At 41.2% G+C, this 13,968-nt stretch overlaps 1 protein-coding gene across 1 annotated transcript in view; it reads left to right on the top strand.

The window, feature by feature from the left end:
• LOC309560469 (uncharacterized protein) overlaps positions 1-13,968 on the top strand; it is a gene marked incomplete at its 3' end in the record, with an annotated part of 238,627 nt that overhangs the window by 133,925 nt on the left and 90,734 nt on the right. Inside the window, exons 15-18 of the mRNA XM_082264102.1 lie at positions 6,316-6,465; positions 10,868-11,028; positions 11,653-11,829; positions 12,295-12,436. Coding sequence (XP_082120228.1) covers positions 6,316-6,465; positions 10,868-11,028; positions 11,653-11,829; positions 12,295-12,436 — 630 coding nt within the window. The remainder of the gene's footprint in view (positions 1-6,315; positions 6,466-10,867; positions 11,029-11,652; positions 11,830-12,294; positions 12,437-13,968) is intronic.

Here is a 13,968-nt window from a genome sequence, read left to right as displayed (position 1 = left end):
ACTATCCTCCGCTATTTGTCTCTCAAAGTCTATTTTAGCCATCTTGATTTCGTGTTTACACTTATTATTTGCCTGCTTGTATTGGTCGAAAGCCAATACTGTGCCCTCTGATTTATATTTCCTGAAGGCCAATTTTTTTCCCATTATAAGTTTTTTAACGCTCCGGTTTAGCCAGCCAGGTTTGGTTTGGTCTCTTCTAAATGTATTTCCCGTAGGAATGCACTGCAAGATGCATTTGCTTAATATGTTCCTAAAGCATTCCCATTTCTCCTCTGTGGTCAGTGATCCCAAGGTTTGGTCCCAGTTAACCCTTTCCATCAATGAGTACAGTTTTGGAAAGTTTGCCCTTCTGAAGTTAAGGGTTCTTATGTTCCCCACTTGCCTTGCTATATTGTTATTTACGCTAAATGTGATCATCCTGTGATCGCTAGAGCCCAGGTAGTCCTGGACTTCTACCTCCGAGATTATGTCTGGGTCATTAGTGATCAATAGATCCAGGATTGCGTTTTCTCTAGTAGGAGAATCCACCAGCTGTGACATGTAATTATCCTGTAAGGTTTCCATGAATAGACAGGCCTTATGTGAGTGTGTAGTCCCCTCTCCCCAGTCAATGTCGGGATAATTGAAGTCCCCCAATATGATGACTGATCCTAGCTTTGCCACTTTACCCAAAAGTGCTAAAAATTCCAGCTCAATCTCCTCCCCTTGTTTAGGTGGCCTATAGCAAACCCCCACAATTACTTTTCCCTTTTCTCCTTCCCTGTGGAGTTCTACCCATACGGATTCTAACTCCATGCTCATCCCTTCCGTAATGTCACTCCTCTCAATCACCCTTACATTATTCTTGATGTAGAGACATACCCCTCCCCCTCTTTTTCCTACCCTGTCCTTCGGGTGCACTGAATACCCTTGGATATTTACCAGCCAGTCATGTGAGGGGTCGAACCAAGTCTCCGTTATTCCCACAAGGTCTATGTCCTCCTCATGTACTAACATTTCCAACTCATCCATTTTATTAGCTAGGCTCCTGGTATTAGCATATACCCCTCTTAGTGTTACGGAAGTTAAACGTGATTGGTGGTTATGTTTATTCCTGTTTGGTCTGCGGTTCTCCCGCACAGACCTACCGATTGACATTGTGGACCTACTGTCGCTGCTGACCCTACAACTTTCAGTCCTTTGCTCCCTCCTAACTGACTTTGCTCCCTACTTCTGAGCCCTCCCCCCCGTCTCCTAGTTTAAAAGCTCCTCCAACTTGGTGGCCATCTTTCTCCCCAAAAGAGCTGTACCGCCCCCATTAAGGTGCAGCCCATCTTTACTAAAGAGCCGGTAGCCGACTGAGAAGTCAGCCCAGTTCTCCAGGAACCCAAACCCCTCCTTCCTACACCAGTTCCTCAGCCACTTGTTAAGTTCCCTAATCTCCTTCTGCCTCTCTGGTGTGGCTCGAGGTACAGGCAGTATTTCAGAGAAAACCACCTTGGAGGTCCTTTTCCTCAATCTATTACCTAAGTTCCTGAAATCCTTCTTTAGGATCCTCCACCTACCTTTAACTTTGTCATTAGTGCCTCAGACCCAGTGAATCACACCTGGAAACATGCAACAGGCAGCTTAACAGATCAGGCTCCCCTGATAAGCAGAAGGAGCAATAGATGCTTTTTCCTAGCACCTACCTAGGAGAATGCAACAAATATATCCCTGAAAATTAGAGGCAGAGAGTAACCTTCCTGTTCTCAGTTATGCAGGAACCTATTGGATTGAAGCAATGCACACACAATTCACTAATTATTTATGAGTAACAGCCTGGGAACTAAAATGGTCATCATACTGTATGCGACCCTCCCCACAAAGGTGCCACAAGGTACACATGAATTTTCCAACAAGTTTAAAGAGTACTATTAGGAGAAGATTGTTTTTACCCAAAGGTATACCTATAACTACACATCAATATAGAGGCAAATTTGGGCCTTGTAAATTCAGCATAAGGCATCTGGATTATTCTATTGGCAAGGTAGAAATCAAAGATAGAAAACCTATAGCTCATTAAATGTTAGATACACCTACAGGCCTATGTCCAATAAACAAACAATTAATATCTGCTTCCTGAATTCATGAAGGGTGTTTTTATGGCCATCTTTAGAAGCAATACATTTTATATTAGGTGTATGGGCGCCCACAACTCATAAAATGCACAAGTCACTGTGAGGTGCACAAAATCTTTTTCTAGTATTTAAATAGCACATACATATTACTTAGCACTTTCATCAAATTTAATGATTGCACCATCCGCCTTCCACATCCAGACAGGAATGTAACAGAGTTAAAAATAAGTTAGCTCTCTTTAAAGCGGCAATAGGTTCTTTAACTTTGGGGTAGATCATTAGAGATTCAGCTTTAAGTACAGTAATAATAGATTAGATAGAGTAATGGAGGGTTATAACCCATGTATGGTTTATTTTTGCCATCTATGTCACATTGAGGAGATTTTCCTTAATTTCATGTCCCATAGCCAAAACAGGAAATTAGAGAAAATCCCTTTAACGTGAAGGAATCCCTGGTTGTCACCAGGGTTACAGAACTAGTGTCCCCATTGAAAGATAACCCCACTATTCCTGTTTTGGGGACAACACAAAATTTTGAGTTTTCTTTTACTCTCACTTTCTGTGATAATGGTATACAGGGGAAATACAGAGGGGGAATCTCCCAGACAGGTGTTTTAACCCATCTCCACTCTATCCAAAACTGAAATAAAAGTTTTGCCTTTAGTTAAACCATAATCATTTTTTATATTGTTTTAATGAAGGACAATTAAAATGGTGCAAGAAAATGTTCACAGAAAATACATGACAAAACAGAAAATTGGCAACAGTAAAATAAACAGGACTAACAGAGAAAGGCACCTAACAATGTTCAATTCATACAGTGCTGAAGACACTCATTCAGTGGTGGTCTCCACTGTGTTTTTAAGTATATGTATGTATACAGTGTGTATTTTGTTACTAGACAGGATTTACGAGGGATCCTTTACGGCAAGGCTACAGTAAAAGTTTTTCCAGACTCTGCTAAGTACTGTTTATGAAAATTATAGAAGTTTGCTATACATTTTGTAACTTTTTTTTTTTTTTATAGTATCACAACAAGTTTTTGTCACATTTATTTATTTAGTAGTTTCATTTACTTTAAGGAGCGGCTGCTAAAAATATTTTGAGGATTGGCGCCCTTTATATAATATTTTTTTTTACTTTTTAAATTATAAGTTCACCTTTTTAAAAAATGAAAAGGTGAATCAACACCCTACATCCTACCCAACCCCCCCCCCCCCCCCCCTCTGTCCTGCTGTATTTACCTCTGTAGGTGATAAGATGTCATGGCCAGGCAGCTGTTGTGGAGGTTCGGGGATTTGAAATCCCCTGCTCCTCTCCTCCTTCCTTCTGCAGGGCTTCCGAGATGGGCCAGGGGGATTCTGATTGGTCACTGCCAGCACAGAAAATCGCTCTGATTCATAGAAGTGAGAGAAAAGTGGGGATCTCCAATCCCCAGACCACTACACCAGCTGCATGGGCACTAACAGCTCATCACTCATGGAGGTAAGTAGTGGGGAGGTGGGGGTCAGGAGGATGTAGGGCACATGTGTCAAACACAGGTCATTTCATATGGCCCTCATTCCTCTCGTGCACTAACATTTTCTCTGCTCTCACCTTGTCTCAGCAGTTGGCAGGAGAGAGGAGGACAGAACTCTGCCAGATTTTGCGCTTCTCCATGCAACTCCTCTCTGGGAATGGGTGCCATTGAAATCAATGGGCTGTGACTTTTCATGCGACTTTGTGTGTCCAAACTCACATGACAAGATGCACTAGTGGAAATGGAGCTTTAGTCTACGTTTCCAGTATTGCTATTTAGAGTGTGACTTTGATGTGACTTTGATCCAACTTTACACTCTCTGGATCAAAGTTGCATCAAAAGTTGCATCCAAGTAGTGCAGGTACCTTTTCAAAGTTGCTGATTTTCAAAGTTGCATAGATGGGAATGGGTGTCATTAATTAGTTGCACTAGTGGAATTGGAGCTTAAGGCCCTTTTTACTCTTGTGCGGCTAAAAGTTGCCCGATGTTGCAGCGATTTTAATGCAATTTTTTGCCGCAATTTTGACTGGACCTCAAAATGCATCAAAGTCAGAACAATGCAGTGCAGGGACTATTTTGAAGTCGTAGCAGCTTGAAGTTGCACAGTTATGAATGGTACTCATCGGAAATCATGGCGTGTGACTTGTCATGCGATTTTGCAGTCCCAAAACGCAGGATGGGTACAAGTGCCATTGAAATCAATGGGCTGTGACTTTTCATGAGACTTTGTGTGTCCAAAGTCGCATTAAAAGTCACACTGGTGAAATCGAAGCTTTAGTCTACATTTCCACTATTGCAATTTAAAGTGCGACTTTGATGCGACTTTGATCCAACTTTACACTCTCTTGATCAAAGTTGCATCAAAAGTTACATCAAAGTAGTGCAGGTACCTTTTCAAGGTTGCTGATTTTCCAAGTCACATAGATGGAAATGGGTGCCATTGAAATCAATGGGCTGTGACTTTTATGTGACTGTGTGTCCAAAGTCACATGACAAGTCACACTAGTGGGAACAAAACTTTAGTCTACATTTCCACTATTGCGATTTAAAGTGCAACTTTGATCAAACTTTACACTCTCTGGATCAAAGCAGCATCAAAATTGTGCAGGTACCTTTTCAAGGTCACTGATTTTCAAAGTCGAAGAAATGGGAATGGGTGTCAGTGATTAGTCGCAATAGTGGAAATGTAGACTTAGTGTGGTTGCATGTACTATGATCATTGTAGATGTGATTGATAGTGATGAGCTTCGTGTTCAAATCAAATCTAAGTTCGAATTCAACACTGTGTTCACCCAATGGCGATCAAATGGGCTTCTAATCATCCGTTGGCCAGGGAGTCAAACCCACAGCTTCTCATTTGCAAGCCAGTTATTCTAGCACCTACGCCACCGAGCTAGCTGATTAACCTAAGACTCTCTCTGCCTAACTAACTTCTATCTGAGTTTGACAGCTCTTTTATTACGGATGTCAGTAATTTATTCACTGTACCTGAGCAGTGGATTATGGGGCGCTGGTGACGTCAGAGCCCTATAAAAGAACTGTCAAACTCAGATAGAATTTAGTTAAGCAGAGAGAATCTTAAGCTCATCAGCTAGCTTGGTGGCGTAGCTAGTAGAATAATGGGCTTGCAAGTTAGAGGCTACGGGTTCGGTTCTCCCCTGACCAGTGGGTAATTAATAGTCACTTACATTACATTCACATTAAAATGAGGACTTTTGATTGTATGTTCGCTAGAACATTTACCCTGTTCGAGATGTTCTGGTGCGAACCGAACAGAGGGGTGTTCGGCTCATCACTAATTGTAGACTGTGAGCTGCGACCCCTGAGCACCTTAAGCTACATGGACAGCCCCCCCCCCCACACACACACACACACACACACCCGCCCCTGTATCCACCTTCCTTCTCCTATGGTAGTCTTCATTCAAAGCCCAGCACAGCTATACTGTATATGTGCCCCTCCCCGTGTCCTGTGTGGATTATTTCTTAATTTTCTCATGAGTTAGGATGTACAATGTATCCTCAAGGATGAGAGAACACTGGGCAGGAACCTATGATCAGCTCCTCCCATTTTGTATATGCCCACTGGCTACACAGGAACAGTGCCCCTCCCTGGAAGTGATGTCACTAGCTTTCAGTAACCACACCCACTTGCTGCTCTTGGACTCAGCAGGAGGAGGAACTGAAGTCACGTGACAGCACTCAATACTGCAGAATTCAGGTAGAAAAACTGGGATTGTTTTTTCATCTTGGCGCATAAGGCTGAACTCAGCTGGCATAAATGATTGCAGGGTAGAAGGTATTAGGCTGTACTTGCGCTTTAAACCAATAATAATCGAGTGCAGAGGAAAGTATTTAATATGATAAAGAGTAGATACAGTTATATAGTCTTACAGATACAACTGGCCCTTTGAGGGCAACCAGAATGCTGATGCGGCCTGCAATGAAATTGAGTTTGACACCCCTGATGTAGGGTGTTAATTCTAAAAAGATAAACAAATCCTTTAAATTATTAGTATATTTTCATACCGTAAATATAAACCCATACGAGGACAGTGAGAGCCCACAACTTCCATGCTGATAGTGTCCCTGCAGAGATTTGTGCAATACAAGAGGAGTCAATAGATCATTGTTTAAAATATGTAAATTTTAAGGGGCCTTCAAGAACAATATGCATAAAACCTTTCAAATTTTTTAGGGGTCATTCAGAGCAACGGAGAGAGATGGAAGATAATGCGTCGCTTTTCCCTGACAACGCTGAGAAATTTTGGGATGGGGAAGCGGAGTGTGGAGGAAAGGATCCAGGAGGAAGCTCGGTGTCTCAGGGACAGATTTATGAAGATCAAAGGCAGGTGGAAATAATGCTGAAATTGCACAATGGTGACCCCAAACCCACTTTTACATGAAATTATGCAAGCTATTGATGTACAGTATACATTTTCTAACACCATCTTCAAAAATCCCTATTTCTAAGCTGGTGTGACAGTATCATCTAATATTCTAATGACTACCTGTATTATACAGTATCTCTGGTATGAGATGCGTTATAAAAAAAATAGTCTGAGCACTTATAAGGCTGAGATATGGGGATCCTTGTAATCTTTGGGCTTCTGATGATTGACAGCTGCCTCTGAAATATCAGCAATACACAATAGGAACTAGTTTATAATGAACTAACCTCAGGTTTGCACCTTATATGATGTGAGGAGTTCAGGCTGTATAATTCTAAAAGATCTTTTGGAATAAGTACTCTTATCTGCTAACTCACAGTACAGTACCTAGCTGGAATAGAATTTCACAGAGGCAATTAGTATGTCAGCTATTTCTGGTAAACACAGGCAAACATCATGGAAAGCCAACTTATCTAACAATGTATATTACTAAATAATTTCAAAGAACAATTTCTTCTTTGCTTTAAAGCTGAACTTCAGCGTTAAAGTAGAACTATAGGCAAAACTTTGTTTTACATTTTGGATAGACCAAAATAGAGTTTTAACACCCGTCAGATTTTTTTTTGTCATCTGTGTCCCATTGGGGAGATTTCACTTCCTGTCTCATAGCCAAACAGGAAGTGGGAAGAAATCCCTATAAATTAAGGAGCCATGTCATCTGCTGGTGTTGGTACACTATGTTTTAACAAAAAGGGAGAGAGATATCTGCGCTCAGAATCAGAAAAGAAAGAGCAAGAAAATGTTATGACAACAGAGGCAGCCAGCTAAAATAGGCAGATTACAATCCTATAAATAACACAATAGAAGCAGCGCCAATGGTAGATATACAAATACAAATATGTGCAAATAAATGAGAGTCCTTAAATATTAAGGTGTAAAAGTCCCAGAGTCCTTATAGAAAAGAAAGGGGGAGGACCAATCCAGATCATCCAGTCACCTGTGTACACAGTTGCAAAAGCATAATATCACCCAGTAGTGACAGCCAAAACTGCTTACCGGAAGGTCTGACCCTCCTGTTACAGAGTGGTCAAACAGCGCCTGCAAAATCAAAGTAAACGTTGTATAAAAAGGATCCCTCTCACTTCCTCCAACCAGCAATGGCTCCAGGACTCTTGTATAGGGGACAATACAGATGGGAACAAGCCTGAACCTCTCTTAATCACCAGCAGAAATGACACCACCTCGAAAGGATAAGAGCGGGCCAATAGTGTAATAAGTACAAACAGGCAATTTTATTATGAAAGTAGTATTGCACTTACATAAAATCAATTAAAAAGAGCATGCAGAGTAAAAACCACGGTATGGAGAGCGTGCTTACACATCCGAGTGCCCGGTCTGCCTTACGCGTATCGTCATACACTTGACATCATCAGAGGCATGGCCGTCAGATGTAAGAACGCATTAAAAACACCCGGCCCAAAAATGACGTACCAGGAAGTAGTCAGTATCCTGCGCTCCACCAGACCAAGAGCAGCAACCAAGCAAACCGGAAATGGCAGTCACTTAAGCCCTCACAGTCATTAGATGTACCAGAGTCGATCATAAGCCAGAAAAAGCACAATTGGGGCCACAGACCAATACAATTTAAGACATCACTATGCTCTTAAAACTAGCACATAAAAAATCATATGCACAATTCATAAAAAAACAATGAATGAATAAATAAAATAATTAAATGGCAGGAACAATCATCAAAAGCATAAATCAAAATAGATCACAAAAGTTACTTGAAAATTGCACAATACTGACTGAAATAGAGGGGAAAAATAAACATGGCCTGCCATAACAAATCAACTATTGTTAATATGACAATTTACATCCCACTCTATGTTCATACCCCATGGAGAGTACGTCTTCATGTCATATATCCGGAGGGTTTCTAATTTTGAAATTTCCCGCCGGACATGACTACCTCTCCAGTTGGGGGGTGAACTTGTCAATACCCCAGACCTTAGTGCCAGCAGGATTCTTATTATGGTACCTGGCATAATGCTTGGACACATTGTGATTAGGAAAACCTTTTCTAATATTCCTAAGATGTTCATTCACTCTCAATGCATGGTCCTAATTGTGCGGCCTCTACCAGGAAATTCCAGAGCACTTCATGCTTCCCACCGCTGACCAGCTTTATGGAGATGCTGATTTCATTTTCCAGCAGGACCTGGCACCTGCCCACAACTTGCCTGTTCTAAACCCCATACAGAATTTGTGGGGTATTGTCAAAAGGAAGATGAGAAAGCAACCTGGGCTTCCATAACACCTCAGCAGTGTCACAGGCTGATAACTTCCATGTCATGCCGCATTGATGCAGTAATTCATGCAAAAGGAGCCCCAACCAAGTATTAAGTGCATACTATACTATACATGAACATACTTTCAGTAAGCCAACATTTCTGTATTACAAATCCTTTTTTTTTATTGGTCTTATGTAATATTCTAATTTTCTGAGATACTGAATTTTGAGTTTTCACTAGCTATAAGCCATAAGCATCAAAATTAAAAAAAAAAAAAAAAAAAAATGCTTGAAGCATATCACTCTGTGTGTAAGGCATCTATATAAAATATGAGTTTCACTTTTATGACATGCATGCACCTGTATGTGTATAACCTACTACTACAACAACACTAAGGTGTTTAACTACTAGCCAACTTCTAGCAGTGCATTTACTGCTGATGGACGGCTCCCCCAGGCACCGCGATCTACCGATACGTTGCAGTGCACATGCGCACTGGCACTTGGAATCCACCTGCTGTGAGCAGCAAGGGTATCATGTGATCGCTATAATTAGTCATAGCGATCACATTATTGCATGTAAGCAAAACAAGTCATCAAAGGCTTTCATTCTTGGCTGTTTAGCTTACTATTGTGATGCCCACATGCTATCACATGGTACCTGGGCCAATCACAGCACCCTGTACCATGTGATTAGCTGTAGCCAATCACAGATCAAAATAGTAAGCAAGCTGTCATGAATGAAAGCCAATAATGACAGCTAAAACTATTGCTTATAACAGTGATCAGTAGTGTAAAAAAGTAGTGTAGTGACAATATGTAAAATAAAACTTTTGAAAAAAACTTGTACTGCCCTGGCATTTTTAGGGCCTAAGGAAAAAGGCTAATACAGACTAATAATGTACACTGATTTGGGTTATTTCTTACCAAAGAAATGTAGCAGACTACATTTTGGCCTAAATTTATGAAGAAAGATTATTTGCTTGCAAAAAATAGAAACTAAGAAAAATGTGTTTTTATTTTTCAAAATGTTTGATATTTTTGCATATTTATAGCAAAACATAAAAAACCCAGTAGCAAAAAAATACCACCAAAAGGAAGCTCTGTTTGTGTGAAAAAAAATGTATACAGTACATTTCATTTAGGTACAGTGTTGCATGACCGAGCAGTTGCCAGTTAAAGTTCCACAGTGCTGAATAGAACAAAATGAAGGGGGTAAAACCTTCTGGAGGTTAAATTGTCAGCAAAACGACAGCTCCCGGATGCTTTATTCTGTTAGTAAACAAAGCGTGCAGGGGCCCCCCCACACACAAAAAAAAAAATACAGCATGGGGTTCCCCCCAGTTCATATCAGGTCTTTTAAGTTTGGTATGAATTTTATGAAGGGAACCCATGCAAAAATCAAGAAAAAAAGCATGCAGCCTGGCAGAACAGGGAACAGGAAGGTGAGCGTCCACCATACCAGGCCTCAACATGGGGGCCCCCTGGCAAAGCACCTTGTACCCATATTTATGAGAACAAGGACTTCTTCCCAACAACCCTGGCTCAGTGTTTGTGGGTGTCTGTGAGCGGGGGGCTTATCAGAATCTGGAAGTTACTTTAATCGATATGGGGGCTCCCAGATACTATCCCCCATGCAAATGAGTATGGGGTACATACTACTCCTGCTCATTTACAAAATAAATGAAAAAAGCACCACCTGCCAACGCACGTCTTGTGTTTTCAATCGTCTTCTGCTGGATGACAGGTGTGGTAGATAACAGCTCATATATATACAAAGGAGCAGGGTCTCTCGTGACATAATTGACTAAATTACCATATCTGGTCAATAATATCACTGGCACACACTTTAAAATTCATACCCGATGAATGGGTAAACGTTCAGATGTTCACCTAAATGCCAAAACAGCCAAGGTTTAGGCCGAACTTGTGTTCAGACTAAACTTTCAGCATATCCTTTATGTCAGACTAATCTGTAATCATTTAGTATTTAAAATGGTTTACCAAATTCTAGATACTGATGTTGGGGACAAAAATGCTGACTTTTTCTGCTTGTGTAATAACAGATAAACCAATAAACCCAAAGTATCTGCTAAGATTGGCTGTTTCCAATGTCATCTGCTCCATTGTATTTGGAGAGAGATTTGACTATGAAGACAAGAAGTTCATGTCCCTTCTGCAACTTATTCAAGACATGACAACCCTGATCAACTCCAAATTGGGCCAGGTAAATATATATAGTGTATGATTGTATGTTTATGCCCAATACATATATTTTAAATAGGTTTATGAGAAGATGGCCCTATAGTCCTTCTGAAAAAATGGCCACCAGGACCAATAGAGAGGGTTTCTTTAGGACAGTGAAGCAATAGAAGATCTTCTCAATCTAATGACTGGGAAAAAAGTTTAGAGAAGAGTAAGCCTGTCATAGGACTTTGATAGGTCATGTGACAGGCCTCTCACCCTACCCTGAGTGTTCCCCTATGGATTCTCTATGCAGAGAACATACAGTATGACACTGCAGGCTTCACACCGTGCTTTGAATTTTACAAATGAAAAATAAAAGACATACACAGAGTGGAGTAATCACTGCGATGTCCAGTGATAAGTAGTATCCAGGCCCTGTTTTAAATGGTACCGAATATGGATTTTTTAAACTTCAGTCACACACACAAGACATTTGAGATCCAGCACTTATTAGAGAATTTTTTCAAAGGATGGCAATAGGTTAGCAATTGACAGGAAAACATGATATTATTTTGGGACTTGTTTTGGTAATATTCAGTATGTTAAAAATGTAAAGGAAATGTGTTCCTAATTATTTAACACCTTTATTAAAAATTTGTTTCAGCTTTTAAACCTATTCCCAAACTTAATGAGCCATATCCCTGGCCCCCACCAAAAAATGTTTACACATTTTGAAAAGTTTAAAGGGTTTGTGGTAGAAATGGTTGAAGCTCACAAAGAGACATTGGATGAGAACTGCCCTCGAGACTTTATGGATTGCTTCCTAAATAAAATGGAAGAGGTGAGTTTGATTTTTAATTATTGGTCTAGAATCTGATATTTTTTTCTAAAGCAATAAATGTTTTAAAGGGATATTTCAGCTTTTACTGCGTGGCTGGTAGGAAGTACAAATGTGCCAATTGATACCATACTGTAATGTATACATATGGCTCTGTTGTACAATCTAGGATAGTTTGCCACTTTAAAGGTTACTCTTGGCCAGTGTAGTGTTTGATTATTAGCGTTATAGTAAAAGGTTCATGATTAGTCCAATGTCTCGTCCTAATGGCAGCTATCCAAACTATTGGGAAGGGACAAGAATCTTGAGGGGTTTCATTCAAATCTGGGGCTTCAACAATATGCCAAAAATAAAAACCCTGTACGAGCCAGGGTTGGAGTCTGATTTAGGATTAGTAGGGACATGCTAGGATGGTGGTAGCCTTATGTGCCATTTGTTTGCTAAAATGACTCTGAAAATATTTTTCAGGAAAAGAACAACCCAAAAACAGAATTTCATAGAGATAATTTATTAGGAACAGTAGCTGACCTGTTCTTTGCCGGGACTGAGACTACAAGTGTAACACTGAGATATGCCTTCTTGATACTACTCAAATACCCTGAGATACAAGGTAATGCCATCATTTTCTTGCAGGAAAAGAAGGGCCATTGCCCTGTCTAAATTGAAAAATGTAACTTTGAGATGCATAAAGGGATCATAACCAGCCTGCTGAATGACAGACAGGGTTTTGCTTTCCTATACACAAGGCCAAAACTAGGGGGGGCAGGGGGGTTATTGAGAGGGGCGCTGCCAGTCTGGCATGCATGGGTGTGCTAAAGCAGTGGTCCTCAACTCTGGTCCTCGGGGCCCACTAACAGGCCAGGTTTGCAAGATAACTAAATTACATCACAGGTGTGTCAGTGTTCAGCAGCAGCTAAGGAGACCAGACACATGTAGCTATACACCAAAACAATATAGATAGCCTTAAAGTAAAATTTATTATAGTGAACCACAAAACAAACATACACAGCAACAGTGAACAAAGCAAATGCCAGTAAACAAAACCCAACCCCAAAGAGACAATAACTAAAGAACCAACTATCTACAAATATATACACTATACAGGACAAGGGGAGCAGGGAAGCAAGGAAGAGGGCAAACTAGACTAGACTGGATGACTGGATACAAAGCAGAGAGCAGGAGCAAGGCAAGGGGTACAGGATAGATCAGGATCACAGACACTTGGTTCAGGCAGCAAGGAGGAAATCAAAATGGGAAAGGGAGGATCAGCATTAAATAGCCACCTGGCAGCTGAACACAGTTTAGGTCAGGGGTCTGCAACCTTAAGACAAAAAGAGCCACTTGGACCCGTTTCCGAAGTGAAAAAAAAAACTGGGAGCCGCAAAACCATTGCGACATTTAAAACAAATATAACACTGCATATATGCCCCATTTCAATGCAGTGACCAGCATACATGCCCCCTTCAATGCAGTGACCAGCATATATGCCCCATTTCAATGCAGTGACCAGCATACATGCCCCCTTCAATGCAGTGACCAGCATACATGCCCCCTTCAATGCAGTGACCAGCATACATGCCCCCTTCAATGCAGTGACCAGCATACATGCCCCCTTCAATGCAGTGACCAGCATACATGCCCCTTTCAATGGTAGTGACCAGCGTACATGCCCCCTTTCAATGGTAGTGACCAGTACATGCCCCTTTCAATGGTAGTGACCAGTACATGCCCCTTTCAATGGTGGTGATCAGTACATGCCCCCTTTCATTGTAGTGACCAGCATACATGCCCCTTTCAATGGTAGTGACCAGCATACATGCCCCTTTCAATGGCAGTGACCAGCATACATGCCCCTTTCAATGGTAGTGACCAGCATACATGCCCCTTTCAATGGTGGTGACCAGCGTACATGCCCCTTTCAATGGTGGTGACCAGCGTACATGCCGCTTTCAATGGTAGTGACCAGCGTACATGCCCCTTTCAATGGTGGTGACCAGCGTACATGCCCCTTTCAATGGTAGTGACCAGCGTACATGCCCCTTTCAATGGTGGTGACCAGTACATGCCCCTTTCAATGGTGGTGACCAGCCTACATGCCCCTTTCAATGGTGGTGACCAGCGTACATGCCCCTTTTAATGGTG

Source organism: Pelophylax lessonae (assembly GCF_965119305.1).
Source record: "Pelophylax lessonae genome assembly, chromosome: 7".
In the NCBI taxonomy this organism is placed as follows: Eukaryota; Metazoa; Chordata; class Amphibia; order Anura; family Ranidae; genus Pelophylax; species Pelophylax lessonae.
This window is presented reverse-complemented; position numbering and strand designations above follow the sequence as displayed.